The 23,035-nt window shown below is 39.0% G+C and overlaps 1 protein-coding gene across 6 annotated transcripts in view; it reads right to left on the bottom strand.

Annotated features, from left to right (window-relative positions):
- MRE11A (MRE11 homolog A, double strand break repair nuclease) overlaps positions 1-22,195 on the bottom strand; it is a 78,447-nt gene extending 56,252 nt beyond the window's left edge. The window contains exons 1-6 of one of the 6 annotated variants that reach the window (XM_018059906.1): positions 22,066-22,195; positions 21,178-21,259; positions 19,426-19,558; positions 12,715-12,875; positions 5,068-5,155; positions 3,282-3,423 (exon numbers count right to left, since the gene is read on the bottom strand). In XM_018059906.1, the coding sequence (XP_017915395.1) occupies positions 3,282-3,423; positions 5,068-5,155; positions 12,715-12,875; positions 19,426-19,558; positions 21,178-21,197 (544 nt within the window). In that variant the 5' untranslated portion in view covers positions 21,198-21,259; positions 22,066-22,195. Of the gene's footprint in view, positions 1-3,281; positions 3,424-5,067; positions 5,156-12,714; positions 12,876-19,425; positions 19,559-21,177; positions 21,296-22,065 lie in introns of those variants that run through there. The other 5 variants (XM_018059908.1, XM_018059905.1, XM_018059909.1 and 2 more) reach the window with 5 other exon arrangements.

The following is a 23,035-nucleotide window of genomic DNA, read 5'->3' as shown; positions in this document are numbered from 1 at the left end:
GACATTAAAAGGGGTGAGATTTTAAAATGTACTTAAAAATAATAGTTTTATATATATTATGCTTTTAAATAAAAACAGTGTGCTTTTAAATAATTTAATGATTTTTAAATAACTCTTCCTAACTCCCCAAAGGATAATCTTAGTCTAGTATAGGTCAATGAAAATAAACATGCAAATTGTAATTTTAAATGCTATAAAAGGCAAGTCAGGATGCTAAGAAGGCAATTATCAGTGGGAGGACAAGGTTACCACTTCATCGAGTGATTAAGGAAGAAAAGTCAATGCTGCAGAAGTATAAGAGCTAGAGGAGATCTAGCTTCTAGAGAGAACTCCTAGTGCTAGCAATTGAAATGATGGTGGACGTATGACTGGGACAAAAAAGGCAAGACATGAAAATCCAGGGCATTAGAAGGTTGATCTACTTAGCTGCAGAAATACTGAGAACACTGACAAAACTGGAAGTTAAGCAGGTAAGAACATTGAGGTAATGGAAAGGGCAGTTTACCGGTTGGCAGTTAGCTTCAAGGGTATCTGAAAAGGAAGGACAGGGGGTGGCAGCGGGAAGCAAGGAGAGCAGGGACTTGCCCTCCAGCCCTTCCACCCTAAAGCCTGTGAGAGGCCAGGAGAAAACTGCACAGGACACAGGAGCCTCGTAGGCCAGTGTCACTCACAGTGACACAGCACAGGGAGCATTCAGGGACTGATGATATGAGGAGTCTGCTAACTAAAAAGGGCTCTAGAATATGAAACCCCACTCCAGTATTCGTGCCTGGAGAGTCCTGTGGATGGAGAAGCCTGGTGGGCTGCTGTCTATGGGGTCGCCGAGTCGGATACAACTAAAGCAACTTAGCAACAGCAGCATATACAGAGCTGGGGTGGGAGTAGCCGCTGGAGGGTAGAGACTGAGTCCAGTTAAGGAAAATAGAACAGGATGAGATAAGAGCTTGCAGAGCTGAAACAGTTTCAGCTATTGAAGCTGAAACACCAATACTTTGGCCACCTGATGCAGAACTAACTCACTGCTTCTGGCAGTGACTAAGGCATAACGGGGTTTGTCCTTGGTTTGAAAGTGTAAGGATCAATCATTTTCTTCAGATATGATCCCTAATGTTACAGTGATTAAAATATCAGGAGTGTTTTTATTTTTAAGTGTATTTTACTTCCTGCTCTATCACTTGCAAAAATCAGACATAATATTTTGATCTCATCTTCTGTATCTCTGAAATAGAGATTGCCATGATGCTTTTCTACTGGCAAAATTATGTAACCTGGGCAAAGACTCTACACTTCCTACAGAAAGTATTTAAATAAACCATCCATCTTAATTATTCTTTAAAAACATATACATAATTATTCTTAATTATTCTTTAAAAACATATACAAAGAGAAATAAGTACTAAGGCTTCTATTATACTAAAATCACTCAAAAAATAATTAAAACTATGGGCTTCCCTGATAGCTCAGCTGGTAAAGAATCCGCCTGCAATGTGGGAGACCTGGGTTCGATCCCTAGGTTGGGAAGATCCCCTGGAGAAGGGAAAGGCTACCCACTCCAGTGTTCTGGCCTGGAGAATTCCATGGACTGTATAGTCTACAGGGTCGCAGAGAGTCGGACACGACTGAGCGACTTTCACTCACTTCACTCATGTTGAGGTTAGTTACAGCATGAGTTTTTTCTCAAGTTCCCCTGAGGTACTTTAAAACTGGTTTAACATGAAGTATAAATTTTATAATACTTAGGAAATGGCAACCCACTCCAGTGTTCTTGCCTAGAGAATTCCACGGATGCAAGAGCCTGGTGGGCTACAGTTCATGGAGTCGCAAAGAGTCGGGCACAATTTAGCGACTAAATGATACACATCAAAAACAATAAAACTATTGTATTCATATAACAAATATCAAACTGAACTTAACCAAATGAAGACACAAAAAATACACTCTGAATGCATGCTGAAAATGGTTTTCTCAGTAGTCATGTATGGATGTAAGAGCTGGACCACAAAGAAGGCTGAGTGCAAAAGAATTGATGGTTTCAAACTGTGGTGCTGGAGAAGACTCTTGAAGAGTCCCTTGAACTGTAAGGAGATAAAACCAGTCAATCCTAAAGGAAATTAACCCTGAATATCAACTGGAGGGACTGATGCTGAAGCTGAAACTCCAATACTTTGGCCACCTGATGCAGAACCAACTCATTGGAAAAGACCTTGATGCTGGGAAACATTGAAGGCAAAAGAAAGGAGCAGCAGAGGATGAGATGGCTAGATAACATCACCTACTCAATGGACATGAATCTGAGCAAACTCTAGGAGATAGTGAAGGACGAACTCAATGAGGTCACAAGAGTCAGACACAACTTAGCCACTGAAGAACAGCAAACAAAAATAGTCTTCCATTCACATGTAATAAAGCCTAGCAAACAAGCTTTTACCTACTGGAAACTAAATAAATTTCATAAGTTGATAAAGCAAATTTTCAGAGCATTGTAGATGACAGTTCTAAACAAGCACTAATAAAAATATCATGTGAGCCACCAAAACAGGCCAAATATGTAATTTTAAATTTTCTAGTAGCCACATTAAAATAAGTAAAAGAAATTGGTAAAATTAATTTTAATATATTTTATTTAACCCAATATCTGAGTAAGGTATTTTACATTTTTTTTCTGTCTTTAAAATCTAATATGTATTTTATACTTATAGCATGACTCAATTTAGACTAGCCACTTTTCTAGTTCCTGATATCCACATGATTACTGTATTGGACAGTGTATAAAAATGCAGGATTCTTGTCTGAGTCTAAAAGAAAAAAAAGAAAGAAAAAACAAACAATAGCTACTAAGGGAAAAATATTTTTTCATCAAAACTGCTATTAAAAACAAATCTTAAGGACTATTGAAATGAAATGTCAGTCGGTCCTTCATGTCTGACTCTTGAAAACCTGATGGACCGTAGCCTGCCTGGCTCCTCTGTCCATGGAATTCTCCAGGCAAGAATACTGGAGTGGGTAACCATTCCCTTTTCCAGGGGATCTTCCTGACTCAGGGATCGAATCTGGGTCTCCTGCACTGCAGGCAGATTCTTTCCCATATTGGTAAAGAATGAAAAAGAATGAAAAATGTCCATCAAAGTGTTGTAAGATTTTTTAAAGTCACCCATAAGGAATAATTAGATTTGCCTCACTACTTTCCAAACAACAACAAAGTGAACTCCAGAATTTGATTTCCTAGTTGCTTAAACAATTAAATGTTTATCAACATAAACAGTAATATAAAGCCATCTTACCTAAGCCATATAGAGCAATTTTTGTACTTCCTTTCTGAAGCAAAACTGGACTAATGTCTATCTTCTCCACAGACAATGAACGTCCAAAGTGATTGACAAATCCAGCACAACTTAAAATATCCAGGGCGCAGAGTGCGTCTGCCTATGCAAAATATTTTCAAAGAATATTACTGTATATCTAAAAATAAATAATCTGCATGTTATCACTTATTAAAAGTATACTCTGTATAGCAGTTATAAAAACCTAGATGAAGATAGTGCCTTGTCAAAACACGATTACAATAGTAAACTATGTGCTATCCTTTTTTCTATCACTGTGAGTAGAATCACATGCTAAATGCAAAGTTAACATTTCATCAAAATTTATCACGTCTTGTCCACTGAAAAAAAAAAAAACCAGCTATATTAAGGAGATCTCTCAAGATGTGAGGAAAAAAAGACTAGCTAAATAGTGATTTATAATACATTAATGACCAGAAAAAATAAAATGATATTTTGAGATTACTTTCAGTTCAGTTCAGTTCAGTCGCTCAGTTGTGTCCAACTCTTTGCGACCCCATGAATCGCAGCATGCCAGGCCTCCCTGTCCATCACCACCTCCCGGAGTTCACTCAGACTCACGTCCATCGAGTCAGTGATGCCATCCAGCCATCTCATCCACTGTCACCCCCTTCTCCTCCTGCCCCCAATCCCTCCCACCATCAGAGTCTGTTCCAATGAGTCAACTCTTTGCATGAGGCGGCCAAAGTACTGGAGTTTCAGCTTTTGCATCATTCTTTCCAAAGAAATCCCAGGGCTGATCTCCTTGCAGTCCAAGGGACTCTCAAGAGTCTTCTCCAACACCACACTTCAAAAGCATCAATTCTTCAGTGCTCAGCCTTCTTCACAGTCCAACTCTCACATCCACACATGACCACTGGAAAAACCATAGCCTTAACTAGATGGACCTTAGTCGGCAAAGTAATGTCTCTGGTTTTGAATATGCTATCTAGGTTGGTCATAACTTTTCTTCCGAGGAGTAAGCGTCTTTTAATTTCATGGCTGCAGTCACCGTCTGCAGTGATTTTGGAGCCCAAAAAAATAAAGTCTGACACTTGTTTTCACTGTTTCCCCATCTATTTCCCATGAAGTGATGGGACCGGATGCCATGATCTTCGTTTTCTGAATGTTGAGCTTTAAGCCAACTTTTTCACTCTCCTGGGCCTTGCTGTCTTTACTTAGCATCACAAGAAGAGTATCTTCCCACAAATCATTAGCCAGAAAAAAGATCAAAAGTCATAATTCAGTTTCAACTGAACACATGTCAGTTTTGCACCACTGTAAAGTTGAAAAATCTTAGGTAGAACCATCATAAGCTGAAGATGGTCTGTGCTTCCTTATCAAACAAAATAAGATGATCTAATTTAGATTTAAAACTGTTCATGAAACAATTATTTCCTACAGTGAGATTTTTGAGATAAAAGCACCAGGTAATCTGCAAAGCATTATACAAATGTTAGGTTATTCCCAACATTTATTTATTCCTAAATGTTATTCCTTCTACTGGTTACTTATTGCTAACTTTGGCACTCAAGAAATAAAAGCATATCTCATACATCAATTATTATCTCAGATTTTTTAAGGTATCTAAAAAGCAGTATAAAAGCCTATATGAATGATAAAAAGTCAATTTGAATCTCTGAGTCAATCTGACTAAAAGTTGCAGGGAAGAAGTGGAAGAATGCTTCCCCGTAGACAAACGGAAAATTTCTAAAATTTCAACAAACTTTAAGAACACAATATTTACCCCTGTGGGATCATCATGATTGCCGTGAATACTAAACACCGGAATTGAAATGTTGAGATTGCCATCCTGGTAGTTCACCCATGGAAACCTTAAAAAAAGAAAGAAAAAATTTCTGTAAGAGACAAAAGCTCTTTCCTCCATTCTCCTCCTCCAAAAACTTAATACTGTTAGAGGCAAATTGGATTATCTAAGCTGGCAGATGACTACTAATTTGGAGTTTAAAAAAAAAATTCAATCATAGGCAATAATTCAAGTTTGAAAAGATCTCAAAGTACTGCACTTGAAAAGAAAACCTTACAGTATATGATGCTTGTGAATTGTACGAACAATTTGATTATCTGAATAGTAAGCTAATAGGCTTTCAAAATTTCGAAGTCTTTGTGTTAGGTCTGTATTTGTATTGTAGAAGCAGAAGGGGAAGAAATACATCTACTCTAGAATACAAAAGACCTTGATTAAAAATTCCAGCTCTATCACTTACTACTTGTATGACAAATTTTCATACTACCCCTGGCCGTAGTCACCAAGCTGCACTTCTCAGAGGAAATGACACTAGCAATTTCTACTTTATCTGTGCAAAAATATCTTATACCTGTAAAGCAAATAAATACATATTCCTTCTTCCACAAATGGCAGCACAATATAGACCTCTGGACCCTGCCTTTATCACTTAACATACTTTGCAAATGATTCCATATCAGTATATAAAGAGCTTCCTTGTGTCTTTTTTTAGCCAGACACTGTATGGATTATTACAATGTGTTTAAGTAGATACCTATCAATGGACATTTGGGCCATTTCCAGTCTTTTGTTTCACAAATGGTTGAGTACTCCTGAACAAAGGTGCCCTTGTCAGAGTATAGGAAATTATCAAGAGGACACTGTCAGGTCAAAAAGTACAGCTACATTTGTAAATTTGATTACTGCCAATTTCCCCTGGTTGAGGTGGTATAACTTACATATAATACAATGGCAATGCGTGAGACCATTTCCCCTTACTCCACTAGTACAATATATGATCAAACTTCTTGAATTTTATACCAGTGATTCTAAACCCTAGCTGCAAAATTCTCTAGGGATCTTTGAAGATCCGCCAATGTCTGAGACACAATCAGGGAGATTAACTGACCTAGAGACAGGGCATCAGTATTTTTTAAGATTCTGAGGTAAAGATAATACACACCCAGGACTGAGAATTACTGATGTATATAAATCCTATAGGAAAAACATATCTCAGTGTACTTCATCTTGTATCTTTCATATTCTTTTAATATGTTTAAATGTCACTATATTTCCTTTTCAGTGAATGATGTCCATATTCTTTACCTAACTTTTTGTTTATTAACTCATGAATTTCTTTTAACTGACTTGAAAAAATTATTTATCTATTGGGAAAATTAGACCTTAATTTGCCTTGAATTAAAAATGTTCTTTCTGGTTGAACCTGGACTTTCGACTTCCATGGGCAGCTCTTGCCATGCAGAAATTTACAAAGACAAAAATACCAATCTTTTATGGATTCCGGATTTGTGCAATACTTGGAAAAGTCTTTTCCACATCCAGATTTTTTAAAATTCTTAACAGTTTCCTCTAGTTCTTTTATTGAATAAGCTACATTTTCCTGGAGATATGTGACACCACCTTTATCAAATACTAAATTCCCACATGTATTGAGGCCATTTCTGGAACTTCTATACTCTTTCAATTACCTGCCTATCAATTCATGAGTCATATCACATTTTTTATTAATGTAAAGAAGGCAATGGCACCCCACTCCAGTACTCTTGCCTGGAAAATCCCATGACAGAGAAGCCTGGTAGGCTGCAGTCCATGGGGTTGCTGAGGGTCAGATACGACTGAGCAACTTCACTTTCACTTTTCACTTTCATGCACTGGAGAAGAAAATGGCAACATTCCAGTGTTCTTGCCTGGAGAATCCCAGGGATGGGGGAGCCTGGTGGGCTGCCATCTATGGGGTCGCACAGAGTCGGACACGGCTTAAGTGACTTAGCAGCAGCAGCAGCATAATAATACACTTTTTTCCAGCTATATTGTGATATAACTGACGTGCAACATTGTGTTACTTTAAGGTATACAAATACGTTGGTTTGATATATTCATATACTGCAAAATGATAACCACTGTAACTTACCTACCACTGTAATTAATACACACTCCCTTCAACAGCTGCCAGCATGTCACACAGTTACCATCTCCTTTTCCTAGTAAGAACATTTAAGATCTACTGTCTTAGAAACTTTATTAACTATAACTAATACTATGCTGTACATTAGATCCAATGAATGTAATCATTTCTTTATCAAAATTATACTTTTTGACCAGCATCTCCACTTCCCCCCCACAACACCTGGCCCTGGTAACCACCATTCAAGTCTCCATTTATATGAGTTCAGATTCCCTATACTGTGTAAGTGATATTACACATTATTTGTCTCTTTCTCTGACTTAGTTTACTTAGTATAAAGAATTCAAGGTCCATGCATATTGTCTCACATGAAATGATGTCTCTTCTTACAGTTGAGTAACATGTATGTTTTACATATACACACATATACATATTACATGTTTATCCATTCTTCCACTGATGGACATGTACACTGTTGTCACCACTGCCTTATCTTGGCTACTGTGAATAATGCTGCAGTGAACGTGGGAGTGCAGACTATCTCTTCAAGATACTGTTTTCATTCCCTCTGGATATATACCCGGAGGGAGAACCACTGGATCACACGGTGGTTCTGTCTTTGAGGGGGAACCTCCAGTGTTTTCCATCGGCTGTATAAACTGGCATTCCAAATAGTGTGCAAGGGTTTTCTTCTCTCCACATTCTCCCCAATACTTGTTCTCCCTTATTTTTTTGATGACAGACATCCTAACAGGTATGGGGTAATATCTTATTGTGGTTTTCATATGCATTTCCCCAATGATTAGTGATGCTGAGCACCTTTTCCTGTACCTGTTGTTTGTTCTATTTCTGTGAAAGCTACCATTGGAATTTTGATAGGGACTGAACTAAGCTAAACACTACTTAGTAGTCCTCTTTTTCAGAGTTTCCCTATTTTGTTTTGTTCTATTTTTCTACATGAATTAGTAAACTGGAACAGAAAATTATCCAAAATGTAGTACAAAGAAATAAAGTTATAGGGGATACTAAAAAGTGGGTAAGATATAATTTTCAGAAAGAGAACGGGAAAGAAGGTTTGAGAACATTTGCTACTGTTGTTTAGCTGATAAGTCATGTCCAACTCTCTTGCAACCTCATGGAATGTAGCCCACCAGGCTCCTCTGTCATGGGATTTCTCAGGTAAGAATACTGGAGTGGGATGAAAGAAATCAAAGAGCACACAAACAGATGGAAAAATATACCATATTCATGGATTGGAACAATCAATATAGTGAAAATGAGTATACTATCCAAAGCAATCTATAGATTCAGTGCAATCCCTATTAAGATACCAATGGTATTTTTCACAGTACTAGCACAAATAATTTCATAATTTGTACGGAAATACAAACAACCTCAAATAGCCAAAGCAAATTTGAGAAACAAGAATGGAACTAGAGGAATCAACCTGCCTGACTTCAAGCTATACTACAAAGCTACAGTCATCAAGACAGTATGGTACTGGCACAAAGACAGAAATATAGATCACTGGAACAAAATAGAAAGCCCAGAGATAAATCCACACACCTATGGACACCTTATCTTTGATAAAGGAGACAAGAATATACAATGGAGAAAACACAATCTCTTTAACAAGTGATTAGAATTTTTTAAAACAAGGACATATGTAAGAATCTTTCGAAATCCAATTCTAAACCCAGCCAAATTATCAATCCAAAGTTAAAAGTACTCATCTTCTTAAATACAAAAATCCCCAAAAATTTACTTCCCAATATAAACTCCTTTTTAAAATATATTTATACACAAATAGGTAAGAAATAAGAATAAAAATAGCTGTGAAAAGCAGAGAAGCGAAAGGCAAAGGAAAAAAGGAAAGATATACCCATTTGAATGCAGAGTTCCAAAGAATAGCAAGGAAAGATAAGAAAGCCTTCCTCAGTAATCAGTGCAAACAAATAGAGGAAAACAACAGAATGGGAAAGACTAGAGATCTCTTCAGGAAAATTAGAGATACCAGGGAACATTTCATGCAAAAATGGGCTCAATAAAGGACAGAAATGGTGTGGACCTAACAGAAACAAAAGATATTAAGAAGAGGTGGCAAGAATACACAGAAGAACTATACAAAAATGATCTTCAAATAATCACAATGGTGTGATCACTCACCTAGAGCCAGACATCCTGGAATATGAAGTCAAGTGGGCCTTAGGAAGCATCACTACAAACAAAGCTAGAGGAGCTAATGGAATTCCAGTTGAGCTATTTCAAATCCTAAAAGATGATGCTGTGAGAGTACTGCACTCAATATGGCCATAGGACTGGAAAAGGTCAGTTTTCATTCCAATCCCAAAGAAAGGCAATGCCAAAGAATGCTTAAACTACCACACAACTGCATTCATCTCACAAGCTAGTAAAGTAATGCTCAAAATTCTCCAAGCTAGCTTTAACAGTACGTGAACCGTGAACTTCCAGATGTTCAAGTTGGGTTTAGAAAAGGTAGAGGAACTAGAGATCAAATTCCCAACATCTTTTGGATCATCGAAAAAGCAAGAGAGTTCCAGATAAGCATATACTCTGCTTTACTGACTACATCAAAGCCTTTGAGTGTGTGGATCACAACAAACTGTGGAAAATTCATAAAGTTGGGAATACCAGACCACCTATCCTGTCTCCTGAGAAATCTGTATGAAGGTCAAGAGGCAACAGTTAGAACCAGACATGGAACAACAGAGTGGTCCCAAATTGGGAAAGGAGTTCATCAAGGCTATATATTGTCACCCTGCTTATTTAAATTCTAGGCAGAGTATGTCACGAGAAATGCTGGACTGGATAAAGCACAAGCTGGAATCAAGATTGCTGGGAGAAATATCACTAACCTCAGACATGCAGATGACACCACACTTATGGCAGAAAGCAAAGAAGAACTAAAGAGCCTCTTGATGAAAGTGAAAAAGCTGGCTTAAAACTTAACACTCAGAAAACTAATAGAGGGGTAAACAGTGGGAACAGTGACAGAATTCATTTTTGGGGGCTCCAAAATCACTCCAGATGGTGACTGTAGCCATGAATTTAAAAGACACTTGCTCCTTGGAAGAAAAGTTATGACCAACCTAGACGGCAGAGACATTACTTTGCCAACAAAGATCCATCTAGTCGAAGCTATGCCTTTTCCAGTAGTCATGTATGGATTTGAGAGTTGGACCATAAAGAAAGCTGAGCACCAAAGAATTGATGCTTTGGAACTATGGTGTTAGAGAATACTCTTGAGAATCCCTTGGACTGCAAGGAGATCCAACCAGTCTATCCTAAAGGAAATCAGTCCTGAATATTCATTGGAAGGACTGATGCTGAAGATGAAACTCCAATACTTTGGCCACCTGATGGGAAGAACTGACTCACTGGAAAAGACCGATGCTTGGAAAGATTGAAGGCAGGAGGAGAATGGGATGACAAAGGATGAGATGGTTGGATGGCATCACTAACGTGATGGACATGAGTTTGAGTAGGCTGCAGGAGTTGGTAATGGACAGGGAGGCCTGGCGTGCTGCAGTCCATGGGAACGCAAAGAGTCAGAGACATGACTGAGCAACAGAACTGATGTCTGTTTTCATGGGTTACTTCATATATATATATATATGTGAGTGTGTGTGTGTGTGTGTGTGTGTGTGTACACATATACCTATATGTATATACACACACACACACACATATATACATACGCCCACATTTTTACATATATATATTTAAGTTCTGTATACTGAGAGAAACCAGAAGCACCACAAGACAATAGCCATGTGCATGCCAAGCATCCAGATTCTAGCTTACAAATACCATTCCAAAAGGAACCAAGACTCCATGAGTATAAAGCTTGGGAAAATACAGAATTAGCCTGGAGCATCTTCCAATGCCAAAAAGTAAGAAAGATGGGGAAAAAAGATTAGTGTATGTTGACAGGACACAAGAGCCCGTCTGAAAGAGTGTCCAATAGCTAAAGCTGGAACAATTTATTTGAGCAACAAAACAGATTATCAAAATAATGTTAAATTACAATTCAAAGGAAAAAAATGAGTTCATACTGATATAAATGATTTAATAAGTTCCTACTAATATAGACAACTGAATAAATAAACAAACAAATGGTGGACAAGGGACAAGTCTTTATGGAACAATTCCAATTAATAAATGGCAGAAAGAATGTGGGAAACAGGAAATCACCATGAGGACACTACAGTTACAATAGCTGCAGGCAAGAACCACTGGCAAATGCTAAAACTACTGGACAAACATTAAAGAGAAAAGAAATAGTTGTAGAGCCTCTCCTAAAATTTTACTGATTTTAGTAAGTGGTAGCTTTAACATGCCCATAAGTTCTTTGACACTCTTTTCTCTCTCCAAGAAGCAAAACGTAACTCCCTCTCTTTGAATGTGGGCTGGACGTGGAGACTCACTTCTACAAAATAGTGAATGGAAAGAGAAAAATATTAAGTTGATTGTGGAGAAACCTGTAAGACACCATCTTAACCAAGTGATCAGGGTTAACGTCACCAGCTCAGGTCATATTGATGGCATATATTACTAACAAGCTATGAGAAGGGCAATTCACCTATAAGGAATATTCTTTCCCCAAAACCAATAACCCTAGTCTAATAATGAGAAAACCCAAATTGAGAGATATCCTACAAAATATCTGACCAGTAAACTTCAAAACTGTCAGTGTCTTTTAGGAAAAAACCGAGACACTGGCATAGGCAGAAGACAACTTTGAGATCATTTTAACTAAAAGCAGTGTGGTACCTGCTCAATGTATAAGAAAAATGACATACCTTTATGACCTGGGGTTCTAGGTATATATTGTCAGTAAGTCCCAAAAGCACAAATCTTAAAGAACAACATATTTGACTGCTGCTGCTGCGTCGCTTCAGTCATGTCCAACTCTGCGCAACCCCATAGACAGCAGCCTACCAGGCTCCCCCGTCCGTGGGATTCTCCAGGCAAGAATATTGGAGTGGTTTGCCATTTCCTTCTCCAATGCATGAGTGAAAAGTCAAAGTGAAGTTGCTCAGACGTGTCATATATTTTACTATGAACATCAAAATTAAGTATTTCTATCATCAAAAGGTCCTGTGAACAGTCAAAAGACAATTATTGATTGGGAAAAAAAATAAATGCGTAACAAAGGTTTGATATGTAGAATATAAAAATAGCTCCTGCAAATTCAACATGAAAAGCAAAAACAATCCAAATTTTTTAAATGGACAAAGGATATGAACAGAGATCCCAAAAGTACAGTAAAAATCTGAAAAGTTACTCTATCTATTAATTAGGGAAATACAAATTAATACAATAATGTACAGAAAATTCAAAGAACTACAACTGCCAAGGAAATAACTTATAATGAAGAGAAGATGACTAACTGTTTATGTGTTCATGCATCCTACATAGGAAATGTTATATATCACAGACACAAGGAAACATTCACTGAAGCATTTAAATATACTTACTTACTAAAACCAAAGTTAACTGACTGGTCGCTGAGAATTTCAAACTGTACAGGACGATCCCCCATACAATATTTTCTTAATAACTCGAGGCAGGTATGTAATGTTTTTCTTGAGGGTTTATTTTCATGAAAAAGATCACCACCTAACAAAATAAAATCCACCTAATCAACAGAAAATAGTGTGAAAATTAGTATGTTTTATAGATAAAATTTTTAAAACTATAGACCAAAGAGAGAAAAAAATTTTATAGAAGATACCATTACATGTGGAGATTTAAACTTTCATTATTTTATTCATTTAAAGGCCCTTCCAATCTGGTTACTAATCTGACTTGCACTTAGGTTCCCAGGCCACCTTCAAAAAGCCATCTTCAAATTACTATACCAAGTCTCTAACTCATGCTACCAGAAGTGATTTCTTCTCTTAAAGTTATCCAAATCAAACATAAACTTTGCACTTTAATAAAACCTAGAGTACATCATGAGAAACGTTGGACTGGAAGAAACACAAGCTGGAGTCAAGATTGCCAGGAGAAATATCAATAACCTCAGATATGCAGATGACACCACCCTTATGGCAGAAAGTGAAGAGGAACTAAAAAGCCTCTTGATGACAGTGAAAGAGGAGAGTGAAAAAGTTGGCTTAAAGCTCAACATTCAGAAAACGAAGATCATGGCATCCAGTCCCATCACTTCATGGGAAATAGATGGGAAAACAGTGGAAACAGTGTCAGACTTTATTTTTTGGGGCTCCAAAATCACTGCAGTGACTGCAGCCATGAAATTAAATGACGCTTACTCCTCGGAAGAAAAGTTATGACCAACCTAGATAGCATATTCAAAAGCAGAGACATTACTTTGCCAACTAAGGTCCGTCTGGGCAAGGCTATGGTTTTTCCAGTGGTCATATATGGATGTGAGAGTTGGACTGTGAAGAAGGCTGAGCGCTGAAGAATTGATGCTTTTGAAGTGTGGTGTTGGAGAAGACTCTTGAGAGTCCCTTGGACTGCAAGAAGATCCAACCAGTCCATTCTGAAGGAGATCAGCCCTGGGATTTCTTTGGAAAGAATGATGCAAAAGCTGAAACTCCAGTACTTTGGCCGCCTCATGCGAAGAGTTGACTCATTGGAAAAGACTGATGCTGGGAGGGGTTGGCAAGAGTTGACTCACTGGAAAAGACTCTGATGCTGGGAGGGATTGGAAGCAAGAGGAGAAGGGGACGACAGAGGATGAGATGGCTGGATGGCATCACTGACTCAATGGGCCTGAGTCTGAGTGAACTCCGGGAATTAGTGATGGACAGGGAGGCCTGGAGTGCTGCGATTCATGGGGTCGCAAAGAGCTGGACACGACTGAGCAACTGAACTGAATTGAACTGATAGAAGGAATGGTTCAGTGGTAAAGAATCTGTCTGCCAAGCAGGAGACCCAGCTTTGATACCTGGGTCAGGAAGATCCGCTGGAGAAGGAATTGGCAACCCACTCCAGTATTCTTGCTTGGGAAATCCCATGGACAGAGGAGCCTGGTGCGCTACAGTCTATGGGGTCACAAAGAGTCAGAGACAACTTTGTAACTAAACGACAACATGCAAGGAAGAGCTGATTCAATCCAAATTACTCACTTGATTCATTCAACAATGGTTTTGACTTCCTATAGGCAGTGACAGCTCAGGAAATAGCCATCTACAAAACAGATCACGTCCCTGCTCTCATTGAATACAATGTACCATACCTCATACTGAGTATGATGAATAAAATATGACCCCTATTCTATTCAAAACCCAGTGGGAGAGAAAAACTGCTATGCATCTAAACATAAGTCAAACTCTGAATTTAGACAGGAGGTATGTACCAGGAGAAGAGCTATTACCAGAGATAATCTCTGGTATCAGAAAGATCATCACAAGGCATGGCACAGCATACACTTGTTTAACAAACATCTGCTCTTCCCATCTTCCTATGCACTGTCTTCCTCCCCTTTAAAGCCCCAGACTCCCGTTCCCCTTCTCCTTAGATCAGGATGGCAGATAAGCCTCCATTACCTCACTGCTGGGTGTCTCATATTTTTGTGGGGCTCCTGCATGGGAAATATCATGGACAGATAAGCCTGGCGGGCTATAGTCTGTGGGGTCACAAAGAATTGGACACTACTTGAGTGACTAAACAATAACAACACACATATGCCATTTTTTAGTCTATTAATCTGTCTTGCGTGCATGCTAAATTGCTTCAGTCGTGTTCGACTCTTTGCTACCCTATGGATCATAGCCCACCAGGCTCCTTTGTCCATGGGATTCTCCTGGTAAGAACACTGGAATGGGTTGCTGTGCTCTTCTCCAGGGGAGCTTCCCACATCTCATGTTTCCTGCATTGGCAGGTGAGTTCTTTATCACTAGTGCCACCTGGGAAGCCCTTATCTGTCTTATGTTAACTTAATTATCAGACAAATCAGAGAACCTAGAAGGGAAGAAGGAAAAGATTTCTGGCCCCTACACTAGTCAGAGAGACTACAATTAAAATTTAACCTAGGTCTTCAAAACTAAACATGATTTGAGCAAAGGAAAAAAATGATCACAATCAAAGCCATAGAAAAGACAACTTAAGTAAACATTTTTATAAGGGAGGGGAAGGGAAAGAGTTGTTTAAAAGAGTTTTGGAGGTTGGTTACTCAAACATACAAATGTGCTTAATACTACTCAACCGAATCCTTAAAAATGGTTAGGGTGGTATGTTTTATGTTATCAAGAGCAAAAAAAAATTTTTTAGTATCTTTAAAAACTGGTTTGTGACTCTAGTAGTCACTGAGAACACAACTTGCTTCTGAGGTATTCCTGCCCTACATGAATCTACTCCTGAGGAAATGTCAGACATATCCAATCGAGGAATATTCTGCAAAAATAATTACCTGTGACCCTTCAAAAATGTCAAGGTCATGCTTAGAGAACAAACGTATGGTTGCCAGGGGTTAAGGATGGGGGGAAAGGATAGTTAAGAGAGTTTGGGATGGCATGGACACCCTGTTATATTTAAAATAGATAACCAACAAGGACCTACCACAAAGAATAGGGAACTCTGCTCAAAGCTATATGGCAGCCTAGATGGGAGAGGAGTTTGGGGAGAGCACATGGTGCTCAGTGTCTGACTTTTTGTGACCCCAAGGACTGTAGCCTACCAGGCTCCTCTGTCCATGGGATTTCTCAGGCAAGAATACTGGAGTGGGTTGCCATTTCCTTCTCCAGGGGATCTTTCCGACCCAGGGATAGAACCCAGGTTTCCTGCATTGCAGCAAATTCTTTACCATCTGAGCCACCAGAGGACTCTGGGGCAGAGTAGATACATTGAGTCCCTTCACTATTGACCTAAAACTATCACAACTTTATTAAAAAAAAAAAAAGCCAGAGTCATGAAAGACAAGGCAGACTGAGGAAATGTCCCAGATTATAAGAGACTAAAGAGACATGACAACTAAACGTGAAATGTAATCCTGGGCTGGGATCTAACATCAATGACCTGCCCCCAAACTGCAACGACATTTGTTGTGGGGAAAACTGGCAGCATCTTAGAATTGCATGATAGTACTGGAGAAACATCAGTTTCCCTGGTTTTGACAAATGCACTCTGGTTACACATGCAATTTACTCTCAAATGGTTCAGAAAAAGTGTGTCTGTCTATGTGTGTATGTATGGAGAGAAAGAGGATAAATTAAATGTAAAAGTATAGGAAGGGCATCCCTGGTGGCTCAGATGGTAAAGTTTCTCCCTGCAATGCAGGAGACCCTGGTTTGATCCCTGGGTCAGGAAGATGCTCTGGAGAAGGGAATGGCAGCCCACTCCAGTATTCTTGCCTGGCGAACCCCATGGACAGAGGAGCCTGGGACTACAGTCCATGGGGTCAAAATAGTTGGATCCAACTGAGCGATTAAGACACAAATACATATTCACACACACACACACACACACACACACACACACACACACACTCAGTGTAGGAAAATCTCAGTGAAGGGTAAGAAGTTATTTGTACTATTCTTGCAATGTCTCTTAAGACTGATATTGTTCCAAAATTAAAAGTTAAAAAAAGAAGACTCTGAAGTACTAGAGAGTACAGATTAGGCTGATAGAACTAAAAAGTAGAGATACGGCTGGTTAGAAGGCTGCTGCTACTGCTGCTGCTAAGTTGCTTCAGTCGTGTCCCAACTCTGCGCGACCCCATAGATGGCAGCCCACCAGGCTCCCCTGTCCCTGGGATTCTCCAGGCAAGAACACTGGAGTGGGTTGCCATTTCCTTCTCCAATGCATGAAAGTGAAAGTGAAGTCGCTCAGTTGTGTCCAACTCTTAGCGACTCCATGGACTGCAGCCTACCAGGCTCCTCCATCCATGGGATTTTCCAGGCAAGAGTACTGGAGTGGGGTGCCATTGCCCACAATATAGAGGACTTAATAATCAGGAAGAATTTAGGCTTCAGTAAGAAGAAGTAGACACAAAAGATGGGGGAAAGTAAATATAACATGCATTTGGAGGTACCAGCTTGGGGCTGTGGGCAGAAGAGGACAGTTAGGATTAAAGAGTGCAGGGAGAGGAAGCAGAAGGAAAGGAAATGACACAGTGAAGGAAAAAAAAAAGCTTGCGCTCAGGGAAAGACATAGTTCTTTAGCACCTAAGCATAGAAAAGGACACAAACAAACCTCCTTTGACTGTTAATTTCTCTGCCTTCAGGGTAAAAGAAGACCATACTAGACATTCCCTCATTCATGAACACATTTATGAGAGTGCCTCCTGCTCGGCAGATCCTTTCGCCGTACTAGGATACACATGAGCAAACAGAAAAGAATCTTCATTCTCATGTAATTTATCTTCCAGTGGAGAAGAAAATAAACAAGTAAACAATCCAATAAATTATTTCAGATGGTGCTATGAAAAAATGAATGAGTACTGTGGTAAGACTGTTTGGAGTTATCAGGGAAGACCTCTCCAAAAAGATAAAACTTGAACTGAGAAGTAAACCCTGACTAAATCAAGATGCTCGGAGCAGGAAGAGAACCAGACACACAGAGGTCCCAGAGTAGAACACACACTCCGGGGTAGATGGAGCACAAGCCAAGCACGGAGAGTCAAAGGAAATGAAGTCTTCTAGTAGGGGCCAGATTATATTGAACTTTGTAGTTTAATTTTTACTCTAGATTTAATGGAAGGCCACTTAGATTTTGAAGCAGCAGAGTGCCATGATCTGATTTATGATTTTATAAGTTCACTCTGTCTGCTATGCTGTTAAAAAAAAAAAAAAAAAACCTAAGGTGACCTACTAATGTGACTTCCTTGGTGGCTCAGATGGTAAAGCGTCTGCCTACAATGCGGGAGACACGGGTTCGATCCCTGGGTCGGGAAGATCCCCTGGAGGAGGAAATGGCAATCCACTCCAGTATTCTTGCCTGGAAAATCCCATGGATGGAGGAGCCTGGTTGGCTACTGTCCATGGGGTGGCAAAGAGTCGGACATGACTGAGCGACTTCACTATCTAAGGTGAGCTATTGTAGTTCAGCAAAATAAGATAGAAGTTTTGAATTAAGTTTATAGACTCAAAGGCAGAAAATAGTGGGAAGGTTCCACTCATAAATATTTAGAAATATGAACTAAAGGACTTGCAGAAAAACTGAACAGAACTCTGAGGAAAAGTTGAAGATAAGTTTGCAAGTCACTTGAATTTATGTTTATTCCCCAGTTGTCTTCTGGGCTCTAGATGAACATTTTATCTGTCTGCCGAAAGGTTTCCTTGAATACCCTATTGGAACCTCCAACTCAAATGGCCTAAATCAAAATTCATCACCTTCCCATATAATGAAGTATGTAATAAGGAAGTGTGAAAATAAGAAAGAAATCTTCCTTATTTAAAACCTACTTCTATTACCGGTACCACCATTCACCCAAACTTAACACACTTCAGAGATACTGTCATCCCTTCTCCCTCATCTGCATCTCCTAATCAAAGTATGCAAACCCTATGTTTGTAATAGTTCTTGTATTCACTTCCTTTTTTCCATTGCAAGCCACCACTTTAAAAAAGCCTCAAACTTATTCTGACTTCATGCTAGACTCTGTTGCCAGAAGACTTTCTATTAATTGGGTACAAACTCCTCAATCTGGCATTTGAAGCTCTCACTGAAGCTCAAACCACATTTCTAGTTTTTCAGCCCTCTTTCTCAAATAAGACCCACCAGTGAGCCAACACAGCTGCTATATCTCTTCCAAGCCCAAGTTAAATGCCACTTAATTTATCTCATCTTACTGTCCTATTCTAAATGTGATCTCTTCTACCTCTAATCTCCCAGGAAAAGCTATTTATAATTTTCTTATGGCTCTTATCCCATATGACCTTGCATCTGAGCATTTAGACATTTATCTTATCTTACATACTGATTTGCCTGCTGTATGTTCTTTGAAAGCAGAAACTATGACAGTCATCTTTACAGTTCAAATAGAAACATGCTGCACTCAGTAAACACTTCATCAATTTTCATAAATTTTTAGACTATTTTCAAAAGTCACTCCTACTTGAATTCAGGGAATAAGGCACATGAAATCTGATTTGGACTTTTAGCATACTTATATTTAAGCAGGCAATCTGAGCACAAGAACATATAAAACAAAACTCTAAAAGGAAAAACAGTAAGTACAGGAACTTGGTAGAAATTGCAAAAATGCAAACCAAACTCACATCATTTTCCTGGGCAAGTCTTAAAATTTCATCAAATGTTACAAATGTATCATTTCCTCTCACGGCATCTTTTTCCATAAATCCCAGATGAATATCCGTTGCAACCAAGATTTTAAATGTGTTTTCATCATCGCTGTATTTAAAAAGAAGAAACACTTCAATATAATTCACTGAAAGAATGTTCAAGCAAACTGAACATCTAAACTAAACTAAATTAAAAAAAAATCTAAACTAAATCTATAAATAGCAATTATGAACTAAAATCATTTTTCCAGCTCTAAATAAGATCTGAAAATATGAAGCATTCACTAGTTTATTAACATCACAATCTTCCTACCACTAATACAATGTAGAATACATACACACTTTTTAAAAGGCTCTGTAACTGCTTCAATATATAACCGTGTTACAAGCAGTTTTATACACTCATATGTAACTTGGATTTGAAAGTTTATTTTCCTACTCTGTTTCACAGCAAAAATCTAAGAGAATTTGATCCCAGTATCTAAATTTGCTATTTATTTATTTTGTACTTTGCCAGGAAAATTAGAATTAACTAGTTAATTTAAAAAGCAATCCACTTATTTTATAAGCAGATTTCTATTCTAATAAGCTAGTAACTTACATCCAGGTCCTGCTTGACTACTCTCTATACAAAGTTAGCTTCCCATTAACAAATCTGGCCAAGTTTACAATGCCATTTAAATTTGGTAGTACCCCAAAGATTCAATACTGTCATGTGAAGCAGCAATATGATAAGTTATTAACACTCTCCTAAACGTAATGTGACTTTTTAATCGTCTTTAAAATAATTTGGTATCTCTGATCTCATCTCAACTCACATGTAAAGAGGTTAAGTATTATTGTTTCTGAAAAACCAGAAGGCTAAATACCTTTATCATGAAACAGAATGGCAGAAATGGTACTAAAAACCAGGATTAAAATTCAGGCTGCTTTCACTAAAACATACGAAATTAAAAACAAACTTTTATATATCTCTAAAATTCAAATCTTTATACACAGGAGAATTCTCCAGAAAAGATGTCTCTTCAGAAACTTCAAAATGATATGCACAGTTCTGACTGCTATATACATACAGATTAAGTCAGAATACTTTCAAATCACATTACTATCCAGACTTCCACAATTTCTAAAGTATTTTCACTTGAGTTTTTTCATTTAAATATGAAAATTTATCTGAGTCATTTTAACTTGATGATACAAATGAAGAAATTGAGGTGAAGTTTAAAGGCTTGCTAACTTGCTCAGCGTCTAACAATACTAATCAAGAAATTAAAACCAGGATGAAAGACTTCAAGTTGGAAGCTTTTCCCACATTACTTTTCCTATTTCTTTTATTAATTTTCATTTTAGTCAGATTCATTTGCAATTTATTCAGTACTAGGGCAATTTATCCCTCTAAAAATGTGCTCTAAAAGACTTGCATTAGCTAGTAAGACTTAGTTCAAGAATATTTATAGCTTCAATAGTTTAAGACAAAAACCTAAGAACATAAATACAGCAATATGCCAATCTACTGCAAAACCCCAATCTACAGCTGCATATTATCTTAAATTAATAAACATACAGTATGAATTGTTAACCATTCCAAATACTTTTTGTAACGACCAACACTTGTGTTCATGCAAGCTCTTTATTTACTAAACAAGTTTTCTTTTATGGTGATCATAGTTGATAAGGCTATTTGATAGAAACCCAAACCAACAAATATTTCGAAAGAAAGGCGCTTACAGGGCATCCGCAGGACTCATTTCTATGGTCAGTCCACCTCCTCCGAGACCAGTTCCCTCTCCAAGTACCCTTGGGTCCGGTGCTGAAATAGGTCAGAAAACTCACTCGATTCCAAATTCTAAAACAAAATTTTATTTAAAACATATTTTTTAAATGCAGACTGGCAATTTTGGAAGAGTCTCATTTTCACTTAAGCACCTACTGTATTTTTATTTTTAATGTTAACAAAAACAAAAAAAATAGCGTGTCTCCAGTGCCACTCCTTTTTTACCACTATAATTAAACTCTCCTAGCTCCTTTTGCGTGCGCTGTGGGAAGCTAATGTTTGTTAAATGAATGGGCAAAAGACTCACAATACTTCCGGTTTAGCACACAAATAACTGAACAGAAATGTTTTAAATTCCATGTAAGGGCTACTCTGGAGCCTACGGAGATCCTGTATTTCCTGCTTAAACAGAATTATTTTAAAGACACGGGCTACTTTCGAAAGGATAAGGGGTCCACGTTTGAATAAACAAAACACGTCGTTGAAGGAAAATAGCCGGAGGAGCCTAGTGGGCTGCAGTACACGGGGTCGCAGAGTCGGACACTACTGAGCGAGTTTACTTTCACTTTCACTTTTGAGGAGGAGAGGCTGCCACCGTGGAACGACCCCTCCCACGCCAAGATCGCCGGTTCGGTGAGGATCCCAAACCTCAGCGCGCCCGCACCACAGAACTCCGCGGAACCTCTAAGCTCCTCCCGAGCCTACTCGGCCCATTCTTCCCACAAAGTCAGTCCTCTCTGGGCTTCCGCCCGCGACGCCACAGACAGAGGAAGCAACTCGCAAATTATCCCACACCTTGACTCTCCACAGCCCCACCCTGGGGACCCGAGGCTGACTTTTACCCGGGAAGAAGGAGGGACAATCGCGACAAGAAGAGCAACAGCACCCCACGGGATGGCGTCTCAGAACCGGCTTGTTGGTAAACCTGAATTAGGCGGGAGAGTAACAGCTTCTCCTTCTCTCGCGATACTTCATTGATGACGAAAGCGCTTCAACCCCTCTCAATGGCTGTCGAGTGCCGCGAGGTTGCAAGAAAAGTTGCAGTGAGGCCCCGCCCTCGTACAAGAGCCAATCCTGAGTAGCCGACGAGACAGAACCCGGAAGCGAGGTTCCCGGCGGCGATTTTCCGACTCTGAGGTGGGTAGCTCTTTCTCGTCTGGGGTCACACTTCCTGGTCGCTTGGCGCCACCTTTGAGCGCCTGAACCGAAAGGGGCGGGCCCCTGTGGACCCCTGGGGAGCTCTGCAAATCCGGCCGCGAAGGAGGTCCTCGGTAGGGCTGGAGCAGTTTCTTCGGGCTTAGTGGTTTGGAAGGCCGCAGATGCGCCTCCTGGGCCTGTGAAGTGACAGGCCAGTGCCGAGGTCGGGACTGGTGGCCTTCTCTCTCACTGCCCTCCTCAGAGAGTGAACATTCGGCCTCTAGTTTACGAGCCTTTGCCTGCGTTTCATGTTCCAGCACATCTGTATTGCTTTGTGCCGACAGTGCATTAAAAAAATAATGATGTGAAACTTTTGAATTAGAAAATCTGGGCCTTTAGTTCCATTGAAAGTTGTTTTAATCTTTATAAACTTCAGCGCCTTCGCCTGCCTAATGGGGCTTATGGCTCCACCTGTCGCTGAGCTGTTTAAGAGTTGACATAGTTTGTGGAATGTGATCTTTAAAAAACATAACCTAGTTCCTCCTGTTGCAATATCATCAAGTAGAAATCTTGATCGACTGTTTAAATCTTGAATCAGGGAGATGCACCAGAGTTTGACTTTTTAAATTAATTAAGAAATTTCTGTATGTAATTTATTTTACCTGGAACAGTAAA

Source organism: Capra hircus, chromosome 15, assembly GCF_001704415.2.
Source record: "Capra hircus breed San Clemente chromosome 15, ASM170441v1, whole genome shotgun sequence".
NCBI lineage: Eukaryota > Metazoa > Chordata > Mammalia > Artiodactyla > Bovidae > Capra > Capra hircus.
This window is presented reverse-complemented; position numbering and strand designations above follow the sequence as displayed.